At 37.3% G+C, this 26632-nt stretch overlaps 1 protein-coding gene across 1 annotated transcript; it reads right to left on the bottom strand.

Moving 5' to 3' along the window:
- Positions 1 to 10196: 10196 nt before the first annotated feature.
- Positions 10197 to 20591, bottom strand: LOC131054431 (U-box domain-containing protein 21-like). Its single transcript, XM_059212947.1, has 6 exons — positions 20065 to 20591; positions 19668 to 19811; positions 12561 to 12732; positions 12158 to 12467; positions 11055 to 11135; positions 10197 to 10954 (listed from the first exon to the last, which is right to left on the bottom strand). The coding sequence occupies exons 1-6, from the start codon at positions 20545 to 20547 to the stop codon at positions 10255 to 10257; spliced, it is 1890 nt and encodes a 629-aa protein (XP_059068930.1). The 5' UTR covers positions 20548 to 20591; the 3' UTR covers positions 10197 to 10254.
- Between the last annotated feature and the right edge of the window lie 6041 nt (positions 20592 to 26632).

Here is a 26632-nt window from a genome sequence, read left to right as displayed (position 1 = left end):
TCATTTCTTGGTTAATTCCAAAACCGGGGTTTGACCTAAAGGCAAACCCTAATCCCTAACCCCCCAATCGTCTTCGCTTTTTTGTGTGTAGGTTGCAGGTACGCGGCTGAAATTGAAGATTTGGAATCCTTGTGCAGAGACGAACAGATCCCCCTTCGTTTCACGGATTTTTCGGAGGACCGTGGCGCCGGGTGCCATCGTCCCGGCAACTTTCGCTCAAATTTGCAGGACAGCGCCGTATCGACATTTTACTGCTAATTCCAAGTCCGCAGCTTCATACTGTATTCCTATCTCAGTTTATAAGCGAATCTTTCTCACTTTCTATGCATTCCTAGCTTAATTCTTCTATCAACATTCTTTACAAAAGAGGGTAGCCTTGCTGTCATAACCCTTGAAACTCATTTAGCATCCAATCTTGCATTGCGTGGGATTGGATCTTGTGGGTTTCAACCCCTCTTTTGAATGTAAAGTCTCTCCCCTAAGTGAAAACCATCAACCCTAGAGTGAATCTCCCTTCTCTCTCCTTGGAGTTGGAAGAGGGGAGAGCAACTAGGGTTCGATCGCGATTTTTCGCTTTACATTTTGGTGAACTCGACGTGAACATCCTTTCTGATTATTCATAGTTAGATCTGAAAATTGGATTCCTTGATTACATTTCCATGTTTGATCTTTTGCAAATTTTAGAGGTTGATTTCATAAAAACCCTAAATTTTCTTTTTAGTAATTAAGCTTGTGAAATGTCTAAATGTTAATGCTTGTTTCAGATCTACCCTTCTATTACAAATTATCAATTCATATTTGTGCTTTAATTTTGAAAATTAAGTGGTTAAGTGTCAAAACCCTAATTTTTAAAACCCTCTTGATTCAACCTTTGTCCGACAATTTCACTGATCAAAACGTCTCCAAATCAGCTGTAACTTTGGATTCCGCAATAAAATCACAATATCTTTCATCCCTGAAAATTTGGAAAAAAGTTGCGAGGACCGTGTGCACTCCGAGCGCCATCGTCCCCGACATTTTTTCCGAAATTTCGGGAGCTAGATCTTACTGTATTTTCCTGCTAAAATCCAGAATTTTGGCTGATTTTATCAAATCTAACACTTTCAAAATTACAGTCAAAGTTGGTCTTGTGATTGCTTGGATTAAGGCTTCTAAACATTCAAAAATCATCGAAATTGAAATTTTGTGTCAAAATTGTGTTCTTACTGTCCTAAATCTAAAAAGTGTGTTTGCATTCATTCGAAATTTCAGTGCTTTATTCAAATTCTTACAATTTGTGACTTTTGAAATTAAGTGCTTAATTACAACAACTTTAATTTCCGCTTTCAAAGTTGAATTTTGTGTGAAATTGAGTCAATTTTTAAATTTCAAAATTTGCATTGCTCTTGACATTCCCTCTAAAATCATAAAATTCAAAATTTCAGTTTCCCTCTCTTTTTCAAAATTCAAATTTTGCATTTTTCGACAATCTTGGTAGGGTTCAATTTCGAGATTGCAACTTTAATTTGGCCTATCTACAGATCATAAAATCACTCAATTTTTTCAGATTAGCTCTAAAATCATCATAACTTTCATCCCTGCAAATTTCGAAAAAAGTTGCCGGGACCGTGTGCACTCCGAAGCGCCACGGTCCCTGACATTTTTTCTGAAATTTCGGGAGATTGTCGTGATTGCATTTAACAGCTTAAATCCAGAAGATTGGCTGATTTTACTGAAAATTGCTACCTCTAAAATCAAAATTTTCTCTCCCTCTCTAGTGCATGAGTTTTACAACAATAAGCCCTACTTACACTATTCCCGTTAGACGAAGCCGTAGAATTAAGTCTTTCCGAGGTTTAACTACTGAGGAGATGGAACCTAATTTGAATGGTCCTTTTAACGAGGACATGGGTAATTCCTCTAATCCTCTTAATGATGAAGAAGCTCTCCATGAGGTTTCTGTAGAACAACTTTCAAAATTGGATAACCAATTTGACGATTTTTGACAATGGATGTCTCAAGAATACCCTGATAGTCAAGCTCTTCCTTTAATTGAGGGTCTAAAACGTATGCTTCAAAGTGATAAGAATGGAATTGATATTTTGCGTGGTATTGCACACATTGTGGATTTGAATGTGATGCCTATGAAAAGTTGTGCCGAAACCTTAAGTTATACACAACCTCCTACTCAAGTCAATCATTCTATTCCTTTGACGACTTCTATTGCTAGCATACCTACTTTTACATCAAACATAATGGCTACTTCTACACAAGACATTCCTCCTGTGATCACCAGTCATAGGGGCAATCCTTCTTCTTCAATTAACCCTCTTCCTTCATTCAATCCAACTTCTTCATTCACTCCTTCAATGAGTGTCCCTATTATATCTCCACAAATGAACATGACACAAGGGGGCAATTCATTCAATCATTCCATTCCTCCTTGTAGTGTTCCTCCTGTCCAATCATCTCCTATGACTAATTATCATAGGGTCCCACCACCTTACTCTTTACCTTCTTTCAATAACATAACACCTCCATCTCAATCTAACACATCTAATATGAACTCTTCGACTGAAGCGACCATTAACAATCTTGCACAAACTGTCTCTTCTTTACAGCAACAAATTGCTTCTATGAATCAATCTAAGTTTAGTGTGCCCACATTTGATGTTGCGAGCCCAATTTCTCTTGACATTGTTCGAGCTATCCCTCCTAAACATGTTGAAATCCCGCATTTGGAGCTTTATAATGGTAAAGGTGATCCTCTAACACATGTTAAGACTTTTCAAACAATATGTACTGATTTTGCTTATGACCAAAGGTTGCTTGCAAAACTGTTCACTAGAACATTAAGAGACAAAGCCTTACAATGGTATTGCTCGTTGCCTTCCTATTCTATTACTTCTTTCGAAAAAACTTGCAAATGCTTTCATTCAACAATTTCAAAACAATATAAGTCCTAAAGTTACTTTGATTGATTTAATGCATTGTAAACAAGGTGTTAAAGAGAAAGTGACTGATTTCACTGGTAGATATAAGCATTTGTATGCTCAAATTTCTTTTCCAGTGCCTGACAATGATATTCAAAGAATCTTTATTTCTAATTTACAAAAAGATATTCGAGACAAACTTCTGTTTTCTGAGTTTACTTCTTTCCAACAGTTGTGTGCAACTCTTCACAATTATCAACTGACTGTGAGTCAAATGGAACAATCACATCCTATGGCTCCGAGTGATAAGGGTGATAGCAGTCAACAACCATTTGGGAAGTTTAAACCGAACAGAGATTCCATCAAATTCAATGAAAACATCATCAACAACAATGTGAATGCAGCATCAGGTGTGCCTCCTATTTCTAAATTTTTCAAGAAAGAAAGAAAGTATACTCCTTTGAATGAATCATTGAATATTATTATGAATAAGTTATTGGAACAAAATGTGCTTACTCTTCCTCCTATAAGGCAAATTGATCCTGCAAAGATTACTTCACCTTATTTTGATAACAAAGCTTTTTGTCAATTTCATCGTCAGCCTGGGCATGATACTGAAAAATGTTTTTCTTTAAAGGGTAAAATTCAAGATTTGATTGATAATAATACTATTTCTGTTTCTGGAGTGAATGATAAAGGCAATACATCTGTAGCTCCTCCTAATCAAAATCTTCAGATTTTCACTGATCCATTACCTTCTCATACCTCTAATGCGATTGAGACTAATGATTCCTCTTTTTCATCTGATGGTCTTGTGTCTATGACTCCAAATGTGATTAACTTTGTAGAGCAGCAAGAAAACCCTAAAGAACTTTCCATCACATTTGATTCCAGTGAAACCATTAGGGCACCTGATGGTCCTTTATACATAGTTGCAAAAGTCAAGAATACACCTTGCCGTGGAGTGCTTATTGATCCTTCGTGCATGGTTAATGTTATTACTGAAGAATTTCTTTTTACTTTGCAATTGAATCAAGTGATATATGACAAAACAGATGTGATTGTGAAACTATTTGATGCATTTTCTTCTCCTGCAATTGGTTCTATTACATTGCCTATTGAGGTCCATAACAAATCCCTTGATGTGAACTTTGCTATTATTCCATCTTCCGAACAATTTCGTGTGAAGCTTGGATATCCTTGGCTATCTTCCATGAAAGCTATCGCTTCTCCTATTCACAAGTGTTTGAAATTTCCCCATAATGGTGAAGTTGTTACTGTCAATCATAGTCTCTTTAAACCAGCTGAAAGAACTTCTAGCGTTCCTATTGATTACTTTTGGCCTAAACAATTCCAATCTCTTCCTCCGCGAAGTGATCATCTTTTCAAATCTTATCAAAAGTGGAAAACAGATATGATCCTATCTCTAAGTGAACCTAGAACACCCAAACTTGACATTCCTATCATTCTTGAGAAGGAGGTTCTTCCTTTGAAAGATAAAACTAATGTCTTTCCTCAAGAAGATTCCCAACCCATTCCCATGGATGTGACTATGCCTATATCTAATAAACTTCCCAAAAGTAGACCTATCCCTCCTCGTCATGATGGACTTGGTCTCCTTCCAAAACCAAAAATTCCTCCTTTATATGGAGCAGTTCCTCCTCCTTCTTTTTATAGAGAGAAGAGACCTTCTTCTTCTCCTATTATCCAGCCTAGGAGACCACAACCTAAACACCCAAGTGATAAGGATGAGAACATTCCTCCTCCTCAATCTTCTTCACTTCCTACAAAGACTAGACGAAATCGTTCTGCACGTGAACGTCGACGAAAGCGTCGTCTTAGAGCTCAAGCAGCTGCTTCTCAAACTTTGCAATCTCCAAAAACACCTTCAACAAGCATTATTCCATTTTCTCCAAAATCTCCAAAACATAAGATGCATGATGGTCTTGATCCTGTGCGAATTAAAGACCCTATTTTTATAAATCTTGATGATGCTATAGATGAAAATGTTATTCATGATGAAAATGCTACTTCTCTTGCTTCTGATAGTGAATATGAACTTGTTGATATTGATAACCATTTATCTAATGAATTTTCTAAAGCACTTATCCTAGCTCCTAGACAAGAACAACGTGGCTTGGAACATGAACATAGCCCTTGTTTGGATCTTGTGATAGCTCCATCTGCTGTGTTGAATGTTCCTCCTCTAGCGTGTTCCCTGGCTTCCCGAAACATTGATCAACAAAATCGGGGGGTAGATGACGTGCTAGACTAGTTTCATTAGCATAGCATATTCTCTCCTCCTCTCTTTCGTTACTTCTTCTATATGTTATTCTCATTCTTCTATTTATTGTCCTTGGTGTTGTCTACTTGAGGAGGATGCAAAGCATTGAGATCTCTCGATCTCTCTCATGTTGACTCAAAAGACACATGTGTTCCCTTCTTCTAGGTGACCTTCCTTGATTGGGGAATGAAGAACAATTATGCATACATACATATGATATACATGAATTATCATACAGCATACTGACCTTGAGGAAAGCGAAGTCACCTTGTGCTTTGTGTTTTGTGTCTATTATCCTTGGGCTTATCTCACACTTGGGGGCTAAATCCTTGTGATAACGTGCTCCTTTCTCATTTCTTATATGTATCACTACCTTAAAGCAATCACCCCCGGTGAGGCGTGTGCGATCGCTTTAACGTAGGGGGGCATACATCCCGTTCATATCTTTTCAAGATACTTGAAAATTTCTTGGCAAATTTAACCTTGCCTTGAAAATTTTTGATATCTTTCTTGCATGACTCATAGTGAGGGAACCTTAGTACTGACAGTCATGGTTCTCCCTCGTGATCTTCCCTTTTACTTTGTCAATCGAAGTCGTAAGATCCTTAGTCCACTGGGGGCTTGGTGTATCTTGCCTCCTTGACGTGGTGAAAGTTTTTCAATGTTGTTTCCTTGTACTTTACCGGAAGTATGAGCATACGCCTATACTCCCGCTAAAGTGGGGGCTAAATGTAGCGTCCTAAAATTGTGACACTTGCAATTTCAACCACATTTGGGTCTTCATGATGGCGACGCAACACGCAACCTGAATGGAGACCCCGAAACCTGATTATGACGCTGAAAACTGCATTTTCTTGCACCCTGGCCTGAACCTCCTTTGCACCCTGCTGTCCCGGGAGGTGGGACCAGAGTGCCCAGCACCCTGGTCCTTCAGGACCAGGGCGCCCGGCGCCCTGGTCCCTGGGTCCTATTTTGGGCCCGGTCTCTTTTGGACTTCGGGTCTTTATGTTTGCAAATTGGAAAATTATCTTTCCTGGTCGGCCTAAGGTCGGGAAAATCAGTCTATTAGCCCTAAATGACAAGTATATAAACTACATTTTCCTCTCTCATTTGGAGAGATACATACATGACGGAAAAAGCGTGGAAACTATACTCAAGCATTCAAGCGTTCAAGCATTCCTTCAAGCAATTGATCATTCTAAGTCTCCATTCAAGGCTAAGTGTTGCATTCAAGACAAGGATTCAACCATTGAAAAGGAGATCACTTACAACATACTACTACAACATACAACATACAACATCTATACCTTCGCACATAAGGATACAAACATCCTTACAACAAGGTATTAGTACTTGTTTTACATTACAGACATTTACATTTACAACATTGCTCATTTCTTGGTTAATTCCAAAACCGGGGTTTGACCTAAAGGCAAACCCCTAATCCCTAACCCCCCAATCATCTTCGCTTTTCTGTGTGTAGGTTGCAGGTACGCGGTTGAAATTGAAGATCTGGAATCCTTGTGCAAAGACGAACAGATCCCCCTTCGTTTCGTGGATTTTTCGGAGGACCGTAGCGCCGGGCGCCATCATCTCGGCAACTTTCGCTCAAATTTGCAGGACAGCGCCGTATTGACATTTTACTGCTAATTCCAGGTCCGCAGCTTCATACTGTATTCCTATCTCAGTTTATAAGCGAATCTTTCTCACTTTCTATGCATTCCTAGCTTAATTCTTCTATCAGCATTCATTACAAAAGAGGGTAGCCTTGCTGTCATAACCCTTGAAACTCATTTAGCATCCAATCTTGCATTGCGTGGGATTGGATCTTGTGGGTTTCAACCCCTCTTTTGAATGTAAAGTCTCTCCCCTAAGTGAAAACCATCAACCCTAGAGTGAATCTCCCTTCTCTCTCCTTGGAGTTGGAAGAGGGGAGAGCAACTAGGGTTCGATCGCGATTTTCTGCTTTACATAAATAAATATATTGATTTACTTAATTGATTTCTTAGCCCTATCCTCTATTAATTAAATTATTTATTTATTTATTAATTAACCTTCTCTTTCCTATAGTTAAATAAATATTTATTTATTTAAATTTTTTAATCCCACATTTTTTAAATATTAATTAATTACATGTTTCTATTTATTTAATTAATTCATTATCCTCTTCTATCTAATCCTATCCCTCCAACTTGTTCACATGGTTCATAATCTAAATTCATAGTCATATGACAAGTGTCCTATTTTCTCCCCTTGACATGTCTAGCTTAAGTCTTATCTCCCATTCATTTAACCTAGACACCTACCAAAAGTCAACCCACCTCTTAATCTCACCCAATCATTACAAATTAACATCTTAATCATATTCATTGTACCTCCACCTCTTAATCTTATTCATCCATCCACTTTAACCTCTTAATATTATTCATTCTCCTTTCACCTTTTAATCATGACCATTCATATTTTAACCTCTTAATCTACAACCTTGATTCTATTGGAGATTTATATAAAAGAGGATTTTTCCCTCATTTTTCACCTAGTTAGTATGCACACTGAGTACTTGCTTATGACTTCATATTATCCATTTAGCTATCATTGATTTCTTTCTATCATAGTTGCACCATCAATCAACCATACTTCACTCTTTTATACCATCTTGTATTGGTGCTTAATGCTAACAGAAAATACTACTATCCACAAGGTCTTAAAGAATTGCAAAATAATGAAATTGAGCTTATCAAATGTGTGAAGGTATATTTTCTTTGTTTCATTTTCATGAACTTGATTTAGAGATATATTGGTGTTATTGATTTTCCTAGATTCTAGGCTTGTGGTTGAGCTTTTGATGAGTTTACAATAGAGTTACATTTCAATATATGAAAACACTTTATTAGAACTTAGCCAAATATAATATATTTATGTTCTAATTTGTTCATAATTAGAAAATATTTTTAATTTTTAAAATCATAAATATAATTTCTATAGAAATATGAATAATTTTTTAAATAAACTAATTTTAATCTCCAATAAATAAATGATAATGTTGAAATAGAAATAATAAAATAACAATAAATTATTTAATTAAACATAATTCATTTTCATTGAATTTGGAGTATTTTACACATTGATCCCAATATAAAACTAAAATAAATCAACAATGTTTAATATCAATGATGCTACCACAAGGCCAACCTTCTCCTAAAGAATTAATTATGTCATAATTAAACAAAAAAATGATTGCAGAATTAGAATTTTAGGAATGAAACCATTGTATAAAAGATGTATATAAACAAATGCTAAATCATGAAAAAGATAGATACATTATTCTTTTAATCTAATCTTTCTTCAATCACAACTCTAAGTGTCACTATATAATACATTGTTTGATATGCTTTAAACATACTTTTCCTTGTTCTTTACTAAAGTTTCAAATAAGAAATTTTAGAAATGAATTATTTTAAAATGAAAAAAATAATTGTTCAATTAATTTCTTTCCCAAGCATAATGGTTATATAACTATTTCAATCTCATTTATCATTATTTTGATATTTTTATGTTGAGTTACAATTCTTATGGACTAGCTAGGACTTGAAACTAGGACCATCCATTTGTAATCAAATTGATTTACCAACTACGGTGCTAGCCCCTCTTTGGCCAACTCATCATTGATGCATGTGTAGCTTATTTCTAACACCCCTTAAGCAATACCATAAATATGTTTGGGACTCCTAACCTAGCTTTGATAACACGTCTTGAGCTATAACTCATATGAACAAGCTAGCACTTAAACCTAGAACCATCCATTTATTGCATTCAATATTTAAACATCACCAGATTAGCCAAGTTTAACATGATAATTTAAATATTTATTTATTTTATTAAATATAATAAATTATAAATTATTTTTGAATAATTATAACAATTAAATACACATAAACACTAAATATATATGTAAAAAAAATATTTGGTGTTTCATACAAGTACACAAGCACAACCAATTATATTAAAAAATTCAATTCAAAATGAAGAAAATATTACACTTTTCAAGTTTAACCAATTATCTTCATTATTCATTTATTTTTATTAAACTTCTAGTAAACTTCTTATTCAAAACTATAATTGAAGAGTAGTTGTATTGGAAGATAAGAATTTCTCTTTTACATGTATGATATCTCACTATATTGTATATACCATTGAGTCACTAACCATACAATTATACAATATTTCCTTAGCTATAACAAATTAAAGAAACAAATTTGTAAAACTCCATGGTTAAATGTTAGAGTTGACTTAGAATTATATCAGTGGATCATATATAAAAGTAGAACATAAATTTATTTTTCATTTCATTTTATTTTATTTTATATATAGAAGGTATGTGCAAAGATTTTTTATAAAGCCAAATGTTAAAATTACAAGTAAATTATTTCAAATTTGTTCAATAAATTTTTATTAAATAATTACAATATTTATTATTTACATTTTATTATAATATTTAATACTATTTAAAAAATAATTTAATTTAATAATAAATATCTTTAATACTAGTTCTTATCTAATTTACAATCTTTGCTAAATAAATTTAATATTATGAAAAATCTAATTTTTAGAATATATCATGAAATTTAATTGTTAGATGAACTAATTCCTTGATGAACTTCATCTTGAAATTATTTTTTACTAATTTCCAAATCAGATTTCAGATACCTTGTTGATAATAGATATGAGATCAGTAATCATAGCATATTTAATGAATTTATAATTTTTTTAAGTTTTATATTTTAAATTGAATTGATTGTTTTTTTAATAATATACAAAAGATATAAAATTTAATTCAAAATATTAAATTGAACAGTAGAATTCTTTAAAATAAACAAATTTCAGAATATAAAAAATGTACATATTTACAATATAAAGACCTAAGAAAATTATAAATTGAGGAGAAAAAATATTTTATTTAATTAAAATAAACAAATTTCAGAATATAAAAAGTGCACATATTTACATTCGATAGTTTCTCCACTGCTTGATGAGAAGCTGGTCACCAAATTACTTAATTTAGAAGGAACGCTTGACATGAGGCAAATGGAGTGTCTCTGCACATTTCCAATCATCTGTGTAAGCGTTGAAAAGCTTAAGTAACTTGCTTGATTTTTCCCTCGTTTGCTCACAGCATCCCAACTGCACTAACAACAGCAACTTGTCGAAGGCGCTTGCATTCAAAGCCTCGCAGATGGCCTCCCCGTCGGAGGAATTCTGGCAAATATTCCACAAAACAGAGACCACCAATTCAGTTGCTGAATTAGACACTCTCAACATCTTCTTAACAACCACTGGTACTGTTAAAGCATGCGCAGAAGCAGCCGCTCGACCTTCCGTACAACAGCAAAGGACATCCAGCGCCAACAATGCCCTTTCACAAATGCTCCGATCTCCATCCACAAGCATCTCCACTAGCAATGGAACAGTCCCCGCCTCCACCACCTTGCTCCTGTATCTTGACCTCAGGGCAATGTTGTATATTATGGCCAGGCTTGCTTTTGTCACAGCTGGGCTTATGGGCTCTCTCAGAAGTTGCACCAACCCCTCTGCCAATCCTTCGATTTTTCCTATGATATCTCTGTATTTATCCTTGGAAATCATTTCCCGAAGAAATTGTAACCGCGTTTTTCTTTCCCTCGGGATTGCCCTCTCGCAGATTGCACACAAGACAAGCAATGGCTTCGGACAAGGCAACAGTATCCAGAGCCTGGGAATTTAAGGGCAAAGTCATAACCAGAGCTCCCAGAGCCTCTTCGCAAATCTCTGCAGACAGTTTCCTTCACCTCGAGAATATCTAATCCCATACTCGATTGTACCTCGCAAATAACGCAGCACATGCTTTGTCACTATCCAATGCACTCTCTTTGGCTCTACCATGAACTGACAAAGAGTGTTGACTGCAAAAGCTATATCTGGCCTAGTGTTGACCAAATACATGAGAGAACCAATCAACTACCTGTATAAGGTGGGATCTACATCCTTCTCCTTGGATGTGTCTACCTTCCTCCAATTTGTGATCATGGGTGTAGACATGGCTTTGCAATCCTCCATCCTGAATCTCTTCAAGATTTCAAAGCAATATTTCCCTTGTCCAAGGAAAATCTCTCCATCTGTCTGCCATACCTCCATGCCTAGAAAGTAGTGCATAAGTCCCAAATCCTTCATCTCGAACTCTGTTGCAAGGTCCCTCTTGCACTCTTCTATGAGCCCCAATGAACCTGTTAAAAATAAGTCATCCACATATAGAACAAGAATGAGTATCTCACCCCCAACTACCAAGTAGTAGAGATTAGCATCCGCCTCACTCTTCATGAAGCCCATTTCCTGCAAGTAACTATCAATGCACTCATATCATGCCTTGGGAGCCTGCTTGAGTCCGTACAAAGCTTTCTTCAATCTGCACACGTGGGTCTCTTTGTTGTGTGCTACAAAGCCTTCTGGTTGTTCTATGTATACCTCCTCTTTCAATTCTCCATTAAGGAATGTTGTCTTGACATCCATTTGATGGATCTGCCATCCCATTTGCGCTGAAAGTGAGATCACGGCTCGTATAGAAGTATACCTAGCCACTGGAGCAAATGTCTCCTCATAGTCTATTCCCTCCTTCTGAGAGAACCCTTTGGCCACAAACCTTGCCTTGTATTTCTCGATGCTACCATCTGCACCATGCTTGATCTTATAGATCCAACGTGATCCAACCACTGCCCTATCTGTTGGTCTAGGCACTACCTCCCACACATCATTCTGCATTATTGAGGTATATTCCTCAACCATCGCATCTCACCACACTTGATGTTGTGCAGCCTCCTGATAACTAGAAAGCTCACTATCTACCAACTGACTAACTAGTGCCACATAGTCATTGAACTTGGCTGGTTGTCTCCTTTCTCTTATACTCCTCCAAGGAACTCCCACTAACTCCTGAGTATCTCTTTGTTGAACCTCACGATTCCTGCTGCCAACTGTAGAGGATGAAATATCAACCTCCATGTCCTTTTGATGCATCTCTTCTTGCACCTGATGCTCTATACTCTGTGAACACTCTCCACCTGAGCCATTGCTAGTACTAGTAACTGTACTTGAGCTTTGCTGCCCTTGACTTGATTGAGTGATTCTTGGAGCTTCAGTTGACTGTTCACTCTGATCATCTACTGGCAAATCTCTGGACCTTCTAAATGCCTTGTCCTCCATGAACTTGACATCATGTCGAACAATAATCCGCCTGGTCCCTGGAATGAATATTCAATATGCCTTTGAGGTTTCACTGTACCCCACAAGGTACCCCCTCTCTGCAGTCTGATCTAACTTGGTACGTGTATCACCTGGAACATGGCAATATGCCAAACTTCCAAATATCCTGAAATGACTGACATCTGGTTTCTTCCTTGTGAAAGCCTCTTCTGGTGTCATCTTACCTAGTACCTTATGTGGAATCCTATTCTGTATGTACACTGCTGTACTACATGCCTCTGCCCATAAGTAGCAGGGCATATCCTGGTCATGTAGCATAGCCCTTGCTGCCTCCGATACAGATCGGTTCTTCCTCTCAGCAACTCCATTCTGTTGCGGATTGTAAGGAACAGTCCACTCTCTCTTGATTCCTTCCTTGGTACAGAACTCCTGGAATTCATTCCCTTTGTACTCGCCTCCATTATCTGACCGAAGAACCTTAATCTTCTTTCCCGTCAAGTTCTCCACAAGAGCCTTGAACTCTTGGAAGCGACTGAAAACCTCATCCTTGGTCTTCAAGAAGTATATCCAGGTCTTCCTAGAGAAATCATCAATAAAAGTAACATAGTACTCATATCCTCTGAGAGATTTCGTTGACATAGGTCCACATATATCTGAATATACTAAATCAAGAACACCCTTGGATCTAGTGTCACTCCTTGGAAAAGATGCTTTTGCAAACTTCCCCAACACACATCCTTTACATATGTCATCATGCTCTATGCTCACCTTAGGAACCCCTGTCACTGTCTCACGAAGCAATTTAAATGCTCCATGATGTATATGGCCCATCCTCCTATGCCATAGCTCTCCAAGATCTCTAGGATTACTGTTGCTCATGAGTGCCTTAGGAGTGTCAAACTGCAGCCTATAAAGGCATCCGCTCCTAACTCCAATAGATACAGGTGATTTCCAATCTTTATGCTTAATCAAAACATGCATCCCTCTAAAGAGAATATTATACAATTTATCCTGAAGGACAGATACAGAAACCAAATTCATACCTAAGCCTAGCACATGCAACACATCATGAAGGGAAATTACCTTTCCATTCTCCCTCTGAAACTGAACAGTCCCTTTGCCAACTGAGTTGAGCTTGGACAAGTTTCCCATAGAAATTTGGATACTAGTGTTCTCCTCCTTATAACTGGAGAAGTACCCTCTTACTCCTGTCATATGAAATGACGCCCCACTATCTATATACCAAACACTCTGTGAGGTTGAGCTAACCATACAAGCTATGAGTGCAAACTCATCTTCCAATCTACTAGAGAGCTCATCTGCACTTGCTGAAGTTGCTACCTACTTCTTGCCCTTATTTTCATTCTTCTTCCTTTCTGGGCAATCACTAACATAGTGGCCAAACTCATGACAACCAAAGCACTTGACCTTAGATAGGTCCTTCTTCTTCTTCTCACCTTTTGAGCTTGATCCTTTGCTAGACCCCTTCTTCGATTTCCCCTTTCCTGCTAGGGCAACATTTTCCTGTTCCACCTCACTTTTCTGACTCTTGTTGTTGGCTCCATTGACAAGACTAAGTCTAAACTCCTCCTGAGTGAAATCACTCCAAATTCGATCCCAACTCGGTAAGGTGTCTCATCCACTGATAAATTGAACAAAGACATCCCATTGTTTGGTAAACCCATTTAGGGCTATTCTGACTAGCTCATCATCACTGGGACTATCTCCAACAGCTGCTAACTCATCCTTGACAAGTCTAAGCCTGGTGAGGTAACTTGTGACATCTTCTCCCTTGTTCATCCGGGTATTCTTCAAATTTTCTCTGAGAATTAGCTTTCGGTTGGTGGTAGCATTCTGGTACAGATTCAGAATGGCATCCCACATCTTCTTCGCAGTATCTAACTCTGCGATATGTGGAACAATATGATCCTTGACACCATCAAGGATTATCCTCCTCGCCTTGGCATCGTCCTTCTTGTATGCTGCAAGCTGTGTTGCATCTGAGGGAACAGCTACAACACTAGTAACATACTCCTTGATACCACTCTCTTCCAGCAATAAAGAAATTCTAGCTTTCCAGACACTAAAATTCGAGGCACCATCCAATCTGTCTTGATCTCTCAAACCAGCTACGGCCATCTCAAAGAAATAAAAGAAATAACTCGAAAGAAGTCAAACTAGGTTTTATAAACCTTTAATTTCTTTTCTTCCTAGGGTAAACCTTTTCTACCCTCAACTTAGCTCTAATACCATGTGGAAATTCTATTGTAGTTACTGATTATTAATCTCTTATATCATACAGATTATTTGCTTCTCAACAAATATTGAAAAATAACACAACTACAACTCCACAAAACACATAAAATACTCAACACAGTGAACACGATATTTTCGGACAAATTGTCCCTGGAAAAACCCCAAAGGGAAAACCAGTACTGCAAATGAGAAATATATTAAACTTCAGCAAATTAAGAGATACAAAATTCCTTGCCTCTCATTGGCATAACCCCGACAATCTCCCAATTCCTCCTGCTGATATTCCTCCACTGCTATCTCCCAACTCTATCACTGCGCCTCTTGCTAACACTGCAAGACTGTTTGCTATTACTGCAAACACATTTGCTAACACTGCAAATGCTCTCCAAGATGTGTTTTCCAAATGCCCCTAGACCTCCTTTTATACTACCCTCATTGATAAACCAACGGCCGAGATTGATTCTCAATCAACGGTTGAGATTAAAACAACCCAACAACCAATAACAAAATTGGTTTCTAGTTGCTTCCAAAAGTGGTCAATTAATTAACAAATAATTGTCCCTACTCTAACTAATTAGTTAGTAAAGCAATTATTTACTAATTAATCACATCTGGACAAACAGCTGTCCAAAGCTAGAAAACTAATTTGACCTCTTTCGAGTTATTTCTTTTATTTCTTTGAGATGGTCGTAGCTGGTTTGAGAGATCAGGACAGATTGGATGGTGCCTCAAATTTTGGTGTCTAGAAAGCTAGAATTTCTTTATTGCTGGAAGAGAGTGGTATCAAGGAGTATATTACTAGTGTTGTAGTTGTTCCCTCAGATGCAACACAGCTTGCAGCATATAAGAAGGATGATGCCAAGGCGAGGAGGATAATCCTTGATGGTGTCAAGGATCATATTGTTCCACATATCGCAGAGTTAGATACTGCAAAGAAGATGTGGGACGCCATTCTGAATCTGTACCAGAATGCTACCACCAACCGAAAGCTGATTCTCAGAGAAAAGTTGAAGAATACCTGGATGAAAAAGGGAGAAGACGTCAGAAGTTACCTCACCAAGCTTAGACTTGTCAAGGATGAGTTAGCAACTGTTGGAGATAGTCCCAGTGATGATGAGCTAGTCAGCATAGCCCTAAATGGGTTTACTAAACAATGGGATGTCTTTGTTCAAGTTATCAGTGGATGAGACACCTTACCGAATTGGGATCGACTTTGGAGTGATTTCACTCAGGAGGAGTTTAGACTTAGTCTTGTCAATGATGCCAACAACAAGAGTCAAAAAAGTGAGGTGGAACAGGAAAATGTTGCCCTAGCAGGAAAGGGGAAATCGAAGAAGGGGTCTAGCAAAGGATCAAGCTCACAAGGTGAGAAGAAGAAGGACCTATCTAAGGTCAAGTGCTTTGGTTGTCATGAGTTTGGCCACTATGTGAGTGATTGCCCAGAAAGGAAGAAGAATGAAAATAAGGGCAAGAAGCAGGTAGCAGCTTCAGCAAGTGCAGATGAGCTCTCTAGTAGATTGGAAGATGAGTTTGCACTCATAGCTTGTATGGTTAGCTCAACCTCACAGAGTGTTTGGTATATAGACAGTGGGGCATCATTTCATATGACAGGAGTGAGAGGGTACTTCTCCAGTTGTAAGGAGGAGAACACCAATATCTAGATTTCTATGGGAAACTTGTCCAAGCTCAACTCAGTTGGCAAAGGGACTGTTCAGTTTCAGAGGGAGAATGGAAAGGTAATTTCCCTTCATGATGTGTTGCATGTGCCAGGCTTAGGTATGAATTTGGTTGCTGTATCTGTCCTTCAAGATAAAGGGTATAATATTCTCTTTAGAGGGATGCATGTTTTGATTAAGCATAAAGATTGGAAATCACCTGTATCTATTGGAGTTAAGAGCGGACACCTTTATAGGCTATAGTTTGACACTCCTAAGGCACTCATGAGCAACAGTAATCCTAGAGATCTTGGAGAGCTGTGGCATAGGAGGATGGGCCATATACATCATGGAGCACTTAAATTGCTTCGTGAGACAATGACAGGTGTTCCTGAGGTGAGCACAGAGCATGATGACGTATGTAAAGGATGTGTGTTGGGGAAGTTTGCAAAAATATCTTTTCCAAGGAGTGACACTAGATCCAAGGGTGTTCTTGATTTGGTATATTCAGATATATATGGACCTATGTCAACGAAATCTCTCAAAGGATATGAGTACTATGTTACTTTTATTGATGATTTCTCTAGGAGGACCTGGATATACTTCTTGAAGACCAAGGATGAGGTTTTCAGTCGCTTCCAAGAGTTCAAGGCTCTTGTGGAGAACTCGACAGGAAAGAAGATTAAGGTTCTTCAGTCAGATAATGGAGGCTAGTACAAAGGGAATGAATTCCAGGAGTTCTGTACCAAGGAAGGAATCAAGAGAGAGTGGACTGTTCCTTACAATCTGCAGCAGAATGGAGTTGCTGAGAGGAAGAACCGATCTATATTGGAGGCAGCAAGGGCTATGCTACATGACCAGCATATGCCCCGCTACTTATGGGCAGAGGCATGTAGTACAGCAGGGTACATGCAGAATAGGGTTCCACATAAGGTACTAGGTAAGATGACACCAGAAGAGGCTTTCACAAGGAAGAAGTCAGATGTCAGTCACTTCAGGATATTTGGAAGTTTGGCATATTGCCATGTTCCAGGTGATACACGTACCAAGTTAGATCAGACTGCAGAGAGGGGGTACCTTGTGGGGTACAGTGAAACCTCAAAGGCATATCGAATATTCATTCCAGGGACCAAGCAGATTATTGTTCGACGTGATGTCAAGTTCATGGAGGACAAGGCATTTAGAAAGTCCAGAGATTTGCCAGTAGATGATCAGAGTGAACAGTCAACTGAAGCTCCAAGAATCACTCAATCAAGTCAAGGGCAGTAAAGCTCAAGTACAGTTACTAGTACTAGCAATGGCTCAGGTGGAGAGTGTTCACAGAGTATAGAGCATCAAGTGCAAGAAGAGATGCATCAAAAGGACATGGAGGTTGATATTTCATCCTCTACAGTTGGCAACAGGAATCGTGAGGTTCAACAAAGAGATACTCAGGAGTTAGTGGGAGCTCCTAGGAGGAGTATAAGAGAAAGGAGACAACCAGCCAAGTTCAATGACTATGTGGCATTAGTTAGTCAGTTGGTAGATAGTGAGCCTTCTAGTTATCAGGAGGCTGCACAACATCAAGTATGGCAAGATGCAATGGTTGAGGAATATACCTCAATAATGCAGAATGATGTGTGGGAGGTAGTGCCTAGACCAACAGATAGAGCAGTGGTTGGATCACGTTGGATCTATAAGATCAAGCATGGTGCAGATGGTAGCATCGAAAAATACAAGGCAAGGTTTGTGGCCAAAGGGTTCTCTAAGAAGGAGGGAATAGACTATGAGGAGAGATTTTCTCCAGTGGCTAGGTATACTTCTATATGAGTTGTGATCTCACTTTCAGCACAGATGGGATGGCAGATCCACCAAATGGATGTTAAGACAGCATTCCTTAATGGAGAATTGAAAGAGGAGGTATATATAGAACAACCAGAAGGCTTTGTAGCACACAACAAAGAGACCCACATGTGCAGATTGAAGAAAGCTTTGTACGGACTCAAGCAGGCTCCCAGGGCATGGTATGAGTGCATTGATAGTTACTTGTAGGAAATGGGCTTCATGAAGAGTGAGGCAGATGCTAATCTCTACTACTTGGTAGTTGGGGGTGAGATACTCATTCTTGTTCTATATGTGGATGACTTGTTTTTAACAGGTTCATTGGGGCTCATAGAAGAGTGCAAGAGGGACCTTGCAACAGAGTTCGAGATGAAGGATTTGGGACTTATGCACTACTTTCTAGGCATGGAGATATGACAGACAGATGGAGAGATTTTCCTTGGACAAGGGAAATATTGCTTTGAAATATTGAAGAGATTCAGGATGGAGGATTGCAAAGCCATGTCTACACTCATGATCACAAATTGGAGGAAGGTAGACACATCCAAGGAGAAGGATGTAAATCCCACCTTATACAGGCAGTTGATTGGTTCTCTCATGTATTTGGTCAACACTAGGCCAGATATAGCTTTTGCAGTCAACACTCTTAGTCAGTTCATGTTAGAGCCAAAGAGAGTGCATTAGATAGCGGCAAAGCATGTGTTGCGTTATTTGCGAGGTACAATCGAGTATGGGATTAGATATTCTCGAGGTGAAGGAATGAGGTTGATGGGCTATACTGATGCAGATTGGGTAGGTAGTACAATGGACAAGAGAAGCACTTCAGGGTGTTGTTTCAGTTTGGGATCAGGGGTTGTCTCTTGGTTCAGTAGGAAGCAAAATTTTGTGGCTCTGAGTTCTGCAGAGTCAGAATACATAGCAGCTAGCATGGCGACATGTGAAGCTATATGGCTTCGAAAGTTGCTAGTAGCCTTGTTTGGTCAGAAGGTTGAGACTACAGTGATACATTGCGACAATCAAAGTTGCATCAAGTTGACTGAGAATCCAGTGTTTCATGATAGGTCGAAACATATAGACATCAGGTATCACTTCATCAGGGATTGTGTACAACGAGGGATTGTTCAGCTACAATTTATACCTACAGATCAGCAGGTAGCAGACATTCTAACAAAGGCATTGGGGAAGGCAAAATTCATCTTCTTCAGAGAGAAGTTGGGTGTCATGCAGAACAGCTTCCTCGCTAAGAGGGAGTGTTAGTTTGTTAGCTTTGGATAGCTATTTGTCCAGATGTAATTAATTAGTAAATAATTGTTTTACTAACTAATTAGTTAGAGTAGGGACAATTATTTGTTAATTAATTGACCACTTTTGGAAGCAACTAGAAACTGATTTTGTTATTGGTTGTTGGGTTGTTTTAATCTCAACCGTTGATTGAGAATCAATCTCGGTCGTTGGTTTATCAACAAGGGTAGTATAAAAGGAGGTCTAGGGGCATTTGGAAAACACATCTTGGAGAGCATTTGCAATGTTAGCAAATGTGTTTGCAGTAATAGCAAACAGTCTTGCAGTGTTAGCAAGAGGCGCAGTGATAGCATTGGGAGATAGCAGTGGAGGAATATCAGCAGGAGGAATTGGGAGATTGTCGGGGTTCTGCCAGTGAGAGGCAAGGAATTTTGTATCTCTTAATTTGCTAAAGTTTAATATATTTCTCATTTGCAGTACTAGTTTTCCCTTTGGGGTTTTTCCAGGGACAATTTGTCCGAAAATATCGTGTTCACTGTGTTGAGCATTTTATGTGTTTTGTGGAGTTGTAGTTGTGTTATTTTTCAATATTTGTTGAGAAGCAAATAATCTATATGATATAGGAGATTAATAATCAGTAACTACAATAGAATTTCCACACTTCGCAAATCTCTGCAGACAGTTGCGACCGATTCAAAGCCTGAGAGCTGTGCTTGGCAAAAAGGGATGCGAGAACAGTGGATGCATTTGAGGAGGCGATGCACTTTTTATTCCTATCACTTTCTATGCCCAATCTCCTCAATTTCCCTATGGATTCCTTCTCTCCGGACGAAATCTCTGCGAGAATTGCATTGAGGTGGGCAGGATCGAGAGGTGCCTTGGGCGTAGAAATTCGTTCGACTCCTCGCCCACTGTTGGCCACACACCAATCCTGAATAATTCGGCGGAGTGCGTGATTTGGAATTGTGTCGTGGGTATGCAGATTCTGACTTGTGTCGGGGCAGACATTGTTACCGGCATCTAACCAGGTCTCAATGCTGTGGCGATCGTAAGTAATACCGGTGGAGAGAGTGACAGGATCCTTCATTATCTCCAACGAGATGGGGCATCTCAGATGCCTGGGCACTGTCACCTCAATATCCATTCCCTTTATTGTCTCTATACCCAAATCCAAATCTCTTGTTTAAATTGTTTGTTTGGAGCTCTATTGATAACTTTCACTAAAGTTTTGATAGCTGTCTGTATATATATACCAACGAAAATTGAGTTGAGGGAATGGTATCGCCAAAGTGGAATTAAAGGTAAACTTAGTCCACAAGAAACGTCCGTTGAAAGGGAGACGCGTAATAATAGAGTATGGACTGGGTCAGAGTGGATGAATAAAGCAACTACATTGAAGGTCCACGAATAAATCAACACCATTGAATGTGGATGAATAAAGGAATAAATCAACACCACTGAATGTTGAATGTTTCACCTCGACTTTGCAGCGTCCATTGGGTTTAAATTTGAGTTCGGGTCTTTGCACCCTATGGCGCATTTATCTGTTGTACATTTATCTTTTTTGACCGAATAGCAGATAGAGTTTCGTTTAGAATCTGGCGCATTTATCTGTTGTACATTTATCTTTTTTGACCGAATAGCAGATAGAGTTTCGTTTAGAATCTTTCTTTTGAAAATTTGAACGTCAAAATATATATTAAAATAATAATAACAGGTGACTTTATTTTAGGTTCTTTTGTCTAGGAGGTTCATGGTATATTAATATTATGCATTAAAAATTCAAGTGATTGGAAATAGACAATTTGTAAGGTAAAAGAAGAATACCTTCAATTCTATAAATAAGGCATCAGCACTTTTTTTAAAGATTTATATGCTTTGAATATCAAAAGTATTGTTTGCTCATATGTTAAAAAACATATTACTAGAAAAATCATTTTAAAATATTAATCATAAGATTAATCATAATAGAAAAAGCAAGATGGCGCAATAGAATAATTTTTTTAACAGAGCAGGGCGAAATGACGAAACTAAGGAGATTTTGAGATCTTCTAGCAAGGTGGTAAAGTCTACTAATGTTTCGACAATGGACACGACGAATGAAGTTGAAAATGATATTGAGGCCTTGTCAAAAACAACTTTGATCGGCAGGATCATGGAGCATGCACGATCAAGGTTGCAAATCAAGGAATGGGTTGGTGCTCATTGGTGTAAGGAGGCGAAGGGTAATTTTTTACCAAAACAGTTTTTCATTGTGGATTTTGTTAGTGAAAGGGATAGAGATGAGATCATAGATGGAGCACCATCAAAAACTAATAATGATTTTGTGTATATGAAAAAGTGGTGCTCTAACTTTGATTTGAGAGATGCGGACCCTTATGATCACCCAGTTCGGATTACGGTGTGTTTCCTGCCCTTTGAAGTTTGATTAGGTGAAATCTTGTATATGATTGGAGACAATCTAGGGCATGTGATTGATCTAGATATGGGAAATGATATTTAATTCAGGTTGCCCATATCAAGTTGTTAGTCATCAAAAGACTTCCAACCAATATTCATGTGAAGATTTCAACATGGGTGTGGATCTAATTGATTGAAATTAAAGAGCATTTTTTTTTCTTTCATTGTCATCATAGGAGACACATTGTGTAGGAGTGTTCTAGGCCAGCTCCTCAAAGGTGGGTCAAGAGGAGGATCATCTAATATTATCCCACCCAAGAGGTGGTTGATAGTCGACCTTTGGAAAATGTAGCAACTCTTCTATGGGAGATGGCATCCTAGTTGGAGCAATCAATACTCCCGTTGAAATTGAAGATGTCTTGCCTTTGGTACTCTATGTGGGTAAATTAAAGCCTTTAGATACTCCATGTGTCTCCTCGACGAATTGAGTGCAAAATGTTTTCACTAGATTGGATGAAGAGAGGTGGTCTCATGTAGAGTTGGAAGAGAATGATGAAAATGAGATTTCAAACCACAAAAACATTACCCAATTAGTAGAAAAGGTGGTTAAACAAAATGTGAGGATCAAAAAAGGCAAAAGTCTAAATTTTAATATATAAGGGATGAGGCCAAGATGGAGTAAGGTTTGATTAACATGTAGTAAGGAAAACATGTTGAGGTCCAAGGAAGGAAAACCCTCCCTTCAGAGACAATGAGGATTGCCACTTTGAATGTTAGGAACTTAAATGCCCTTAACACACAATGCTTTGTTAAGCGTCATTTGGAGAATTTGAATGCATAGGTGGTTTGTTCCAAGAGACCGAGTTGAATGTGGAAGAGGCACCATTTTAAGAAATGAAATGGTTGGTTTGTTAATTCTCTTGGCAATAAGAGTGGGTTGGGAGTATTGTGAGATCCCAGTGTGGTTGTGGTAGAGGAGGACTGCAAGAATCAGTTTTGGGCCCTTGCTACAAGGTGAGATCCCTTTGCTCAAACTTGGTCTCTCGAATCTTTTATGTTTATGGGCCAACAAAAACTAATGACAAAAGGAAGACTTGGGATTTTCTATCCCTATGGTTTTTTTGAATGAGAAATTCATCTTAGGTGGCGACTTTAATGTCATCCTTAGTTTAGAGGTGAAAAGTGGGGACTTGTGAAGGGAGAATATAGTGATTAAATATTTTATACTATTTGTTGATGATAACAAACTATGGGATATCCCCTATAGGAATAGGTTATTTTCTTGGACTAATAGATGAGTTAGATTTACCAATATTGTAGAAAGGCTTTATCACTTTTTGGTGTCTACAAATTTGTTGGAGCTTGTAAGGACCCGCTAGTCCTAACCTTAGAAAAACTAACATAATTGATTCCTAATTAAATCTAAGTAAATTTCCAGTTACATAAATACAAATCTTAAGTTAACTATTATGCATTTAAACAAATGAATACAAATTATTATTTAATATGAGTGCAAAATACTACATTCAATATAAAGTAAGATCCATAAGTTAAAAAAAGATTGACAAAATGGATAAATGCTCTATCCAATTAGTTAGCAAATATATGAATGAGTTAAATTATAGATACCATAAGTTATTGCGTATGAAAAAATATGAACACAATGTCAAATTAACAACTTTTACTAACTAAGGATAACTTAGCATCAATGTAACCATCCAACCTGAGTGTCAAGCATTCAAATAAATTGCATATGTAATGGTGCATGTGTATGGTTAAAGTAAACTTAGAAAAATTTAAAGTAGGATCAACTTAACCCAAGCATTCATGAAATGAAGGAAAACTAAGCATGAAGGCACACGTTCATCAATCATGCACAAGTAGGAAACGTGTTAGTAGGTTAGTTGTTAGTAGTTTTCCTTACTTTTTGGTTAGTTACATATTTCATGGCAACCTCCGATCGTATTTACATCATTAGACCTCATAGATCACTTACATGGCTTACATAGCTTATATCACGAGACCATATTTGGTCTTGTTTCAATGATTTAATAATACAACATGCTTTTATTACATAAGATATTACAATGAAATGCATGAATCTGAAATACATGAATCTCTATCTTCGGATGTAGCCTCTTCCTTGCCATCAGACTCAAGTCCATCTACAATCTGGAAGACAGATGTAGACACCTAAAATTTTCCTCTTTAATTAAATAAATATATTTATTTATTTAATTGTTTAATCTTAATTCTTCTATTAATTAAATAAATTTTTATTTATTTAATTTTATTTTTTTTGATCGGTAAGAGGTCGAAGCCGAAAATTTTATTAATCATTATTAAAGTTTACATCACTCCACTCGTGTGGGTATTTATTTAATTATTTAATCATAATCTTCTATTAATTAAATAAATTTTTATTTATTTAATTAATTCTTTAATCCTCTTCTAAGCCTTTCCTAATTTAAATACTTTTATTTATTTAAATTTTCCTTTTCCTAAATTAAATAAATATTTTATTTATTTAATTGATCCCACTTCTTCTATTAGTTAAATAAATCTTTATTTAATTAATTAATTCATTATCCTTTTCTACCCATGACACATGTCATTTAACTCTTAATTCTTCTCTTACCAACCCCCTTTATCATTGAATTATTTCCTCTACCTAACCTTTAATCCTAACCAACCATTCATCTTTACACCTCTTAATCCCATCCCTTCATTTCTTATAGTTTTCTCTATATAAGAGGATACTCTCCTTCCTTATAACCCCTAATGATAGAATTAAGTCTTCTTGCGATCAAGCTATCAACCACATTTTTCGTTCTTTATTGAGCTCTTGTGCACACATAAAATTTGAGAGAAAATATATCAAATAAGATCAATAGACATAAGAGACAATGGAGATTGAAACCCTACTTGACATGTGAATGGTATATCTTGGTTTACTTTGTTTGTTTGCATGGTCTTAGGTATCTTCATTTGTGTATGGTGGAAAATTTTCATTGAACTAGGCTAGGATTTTTGTGGTGGATCTTTGTTAGTCTTTCAATATTGTTGTTTTCACTATCCATTTTCATCATATACATTTTGGCACACCCAGTGGGACTCTTGTCCCTTTTTATTTTGACATCTTGTTTACAGATTTTGTGTTTTTAAAAGTTGCAAGTTCGACATTGCAATGATTCTGTGTTTTTCTGCATCTGCAACGAATCTGACTGCATCTATGTTTTATTTCTACATCTGCAACTACTCTTTTTGAATTTTTAATTTTCAGTTGATTTTGCAAATTTATCATCCTAAAGTTGTCTGTGAAGAATCTAATCACTTTTTTGTTTTCTTTTTGCGTCTTTGCTACCTTTTATTGCGTTTTTGTTTTTTCAAGTTCTTCAGTCACTTTTTTCAGGGTGCAGGTTTTTGAGATCGTGTATGTGAGTTCTATTTTCGTGACTGTGTCTAGATCTCATGTCTGTGCATATTTCTATAGAGTCTGCATTCAATTGTCTATTTTGCAGATCTCAGATCTAGAAATCGTGTTTTTGTTCTATCTTTCTGTGTTTCTGATTTTTTTATGCTCTGTGTCTGATATAGCTACGTCTGTGTTTTAAGTTTTGCATTTTTGCTTTCATTTAGGGTTTTTAGATTTGGGTTTTGGAGCTAACCTCTTTTGATGTAACTAAAAAAGTGGTGCAGTTGTTTAAAAAGGAGAAAAACATCTTGTTGAAGGCCCCTATTTCACAAAGTCTTTTGGATCTAAACATTTACCTAACTTATGTGCTTTCAAGAGGGGTATCACTTCAAAAACTACTAACAAGTTTGGTAGAGGACCTTGGGAAAATATTTTGATTTTAAGATTTCTTGCTTTGTCTTCTTTAGTTTAGCAAACACTTCAATTGGTGTTGTAAAATTAACAAGTGTATTTTGTGTCTTGAGCAATAGGCTCTTTTTGTTTTACCTTTTAGAGGGCATGTCTCTCGAGTAGCCCATAAGACCAAGTGAGAGGGAACAACCCAAGTGGTAATGGGCTAAAGACAAGCTCTTCCAAGCCAGTATAAATAAAAGTGTTTGTGATGAAAATTGCAAGTAACGGGTGTTACATGTTGCTATAACAATGTTATGATTCCCCATAAACCCTATAGAGCACAACCTCTATAGGCTAACAGGCCTTCCATTTAACGAAGCGTAACATGCTATTGATTATAGACACCCGAACAGATGCCCTAACTAGAAATCTTTTGTGTTAGAAGCCAAAAACCTTCTAGTTGTTGGTGTGGGAGGCCGAACCTCTGAAGCGGCTCATATTCTTATAGTTCTTAGTAGAGATACAAATTTTACCACAAGGATTTTTTATGGGGACTGGTGCTTGGCTTCCTAGAGAAGTGAGTGTCGATGGTGGAGCCAATGTGGTCAAGAATCTAAGTATTCACTCTGAATTGTGTAGCTCGAGGTAACCCCCCAAGTGAGATTCAACAACTATTGTCCCGGGAAGCCCTAGGATTTGTACTTGCATGATAAAAAATACTCAAACATTTTCAAACAAAAAAAAGAAACATTGTGTATACCGTATTTTCAATTGTATGCAAAAACATTTCACATTATATTTCATATTTGAAAACATTTTTTATCCTTTGGACAAAAACACTTTCAAACATTGAGTCTTCACTGTTAGTGTGTCCTATTGCCATGAAAAGAGTCAAAGACATTGAGATTTGGTCACATTAAACAACTTCACAATTGGACAGAATTGCACAAAGTATCCAAAAACGTGTCTGCTACTGTTAAAACCACGTCTTTGTTTATAAATCGCATAGGTGTAGTACATA

This window comes from Cryptomeria japonica, chromosome 10 (assembly GCF_030272615.1).
Source record: "Cryptomeria japonica chromosome 10, Sugi_1.0, whole genome shotgun sequence".
Taxonomy (NCBI): Eukaryota; Viridiplantae; Streptophyta; class Pinopsida; order Cupressales; family Cupressaceae; genus Cryptomeria; species Cryptomeria japonica.
The sequence above is the reverse complement of the archived record's forward strand: the minus strand, read 5'-3'. Positions and strand labels throughout refer to the sequence as shown.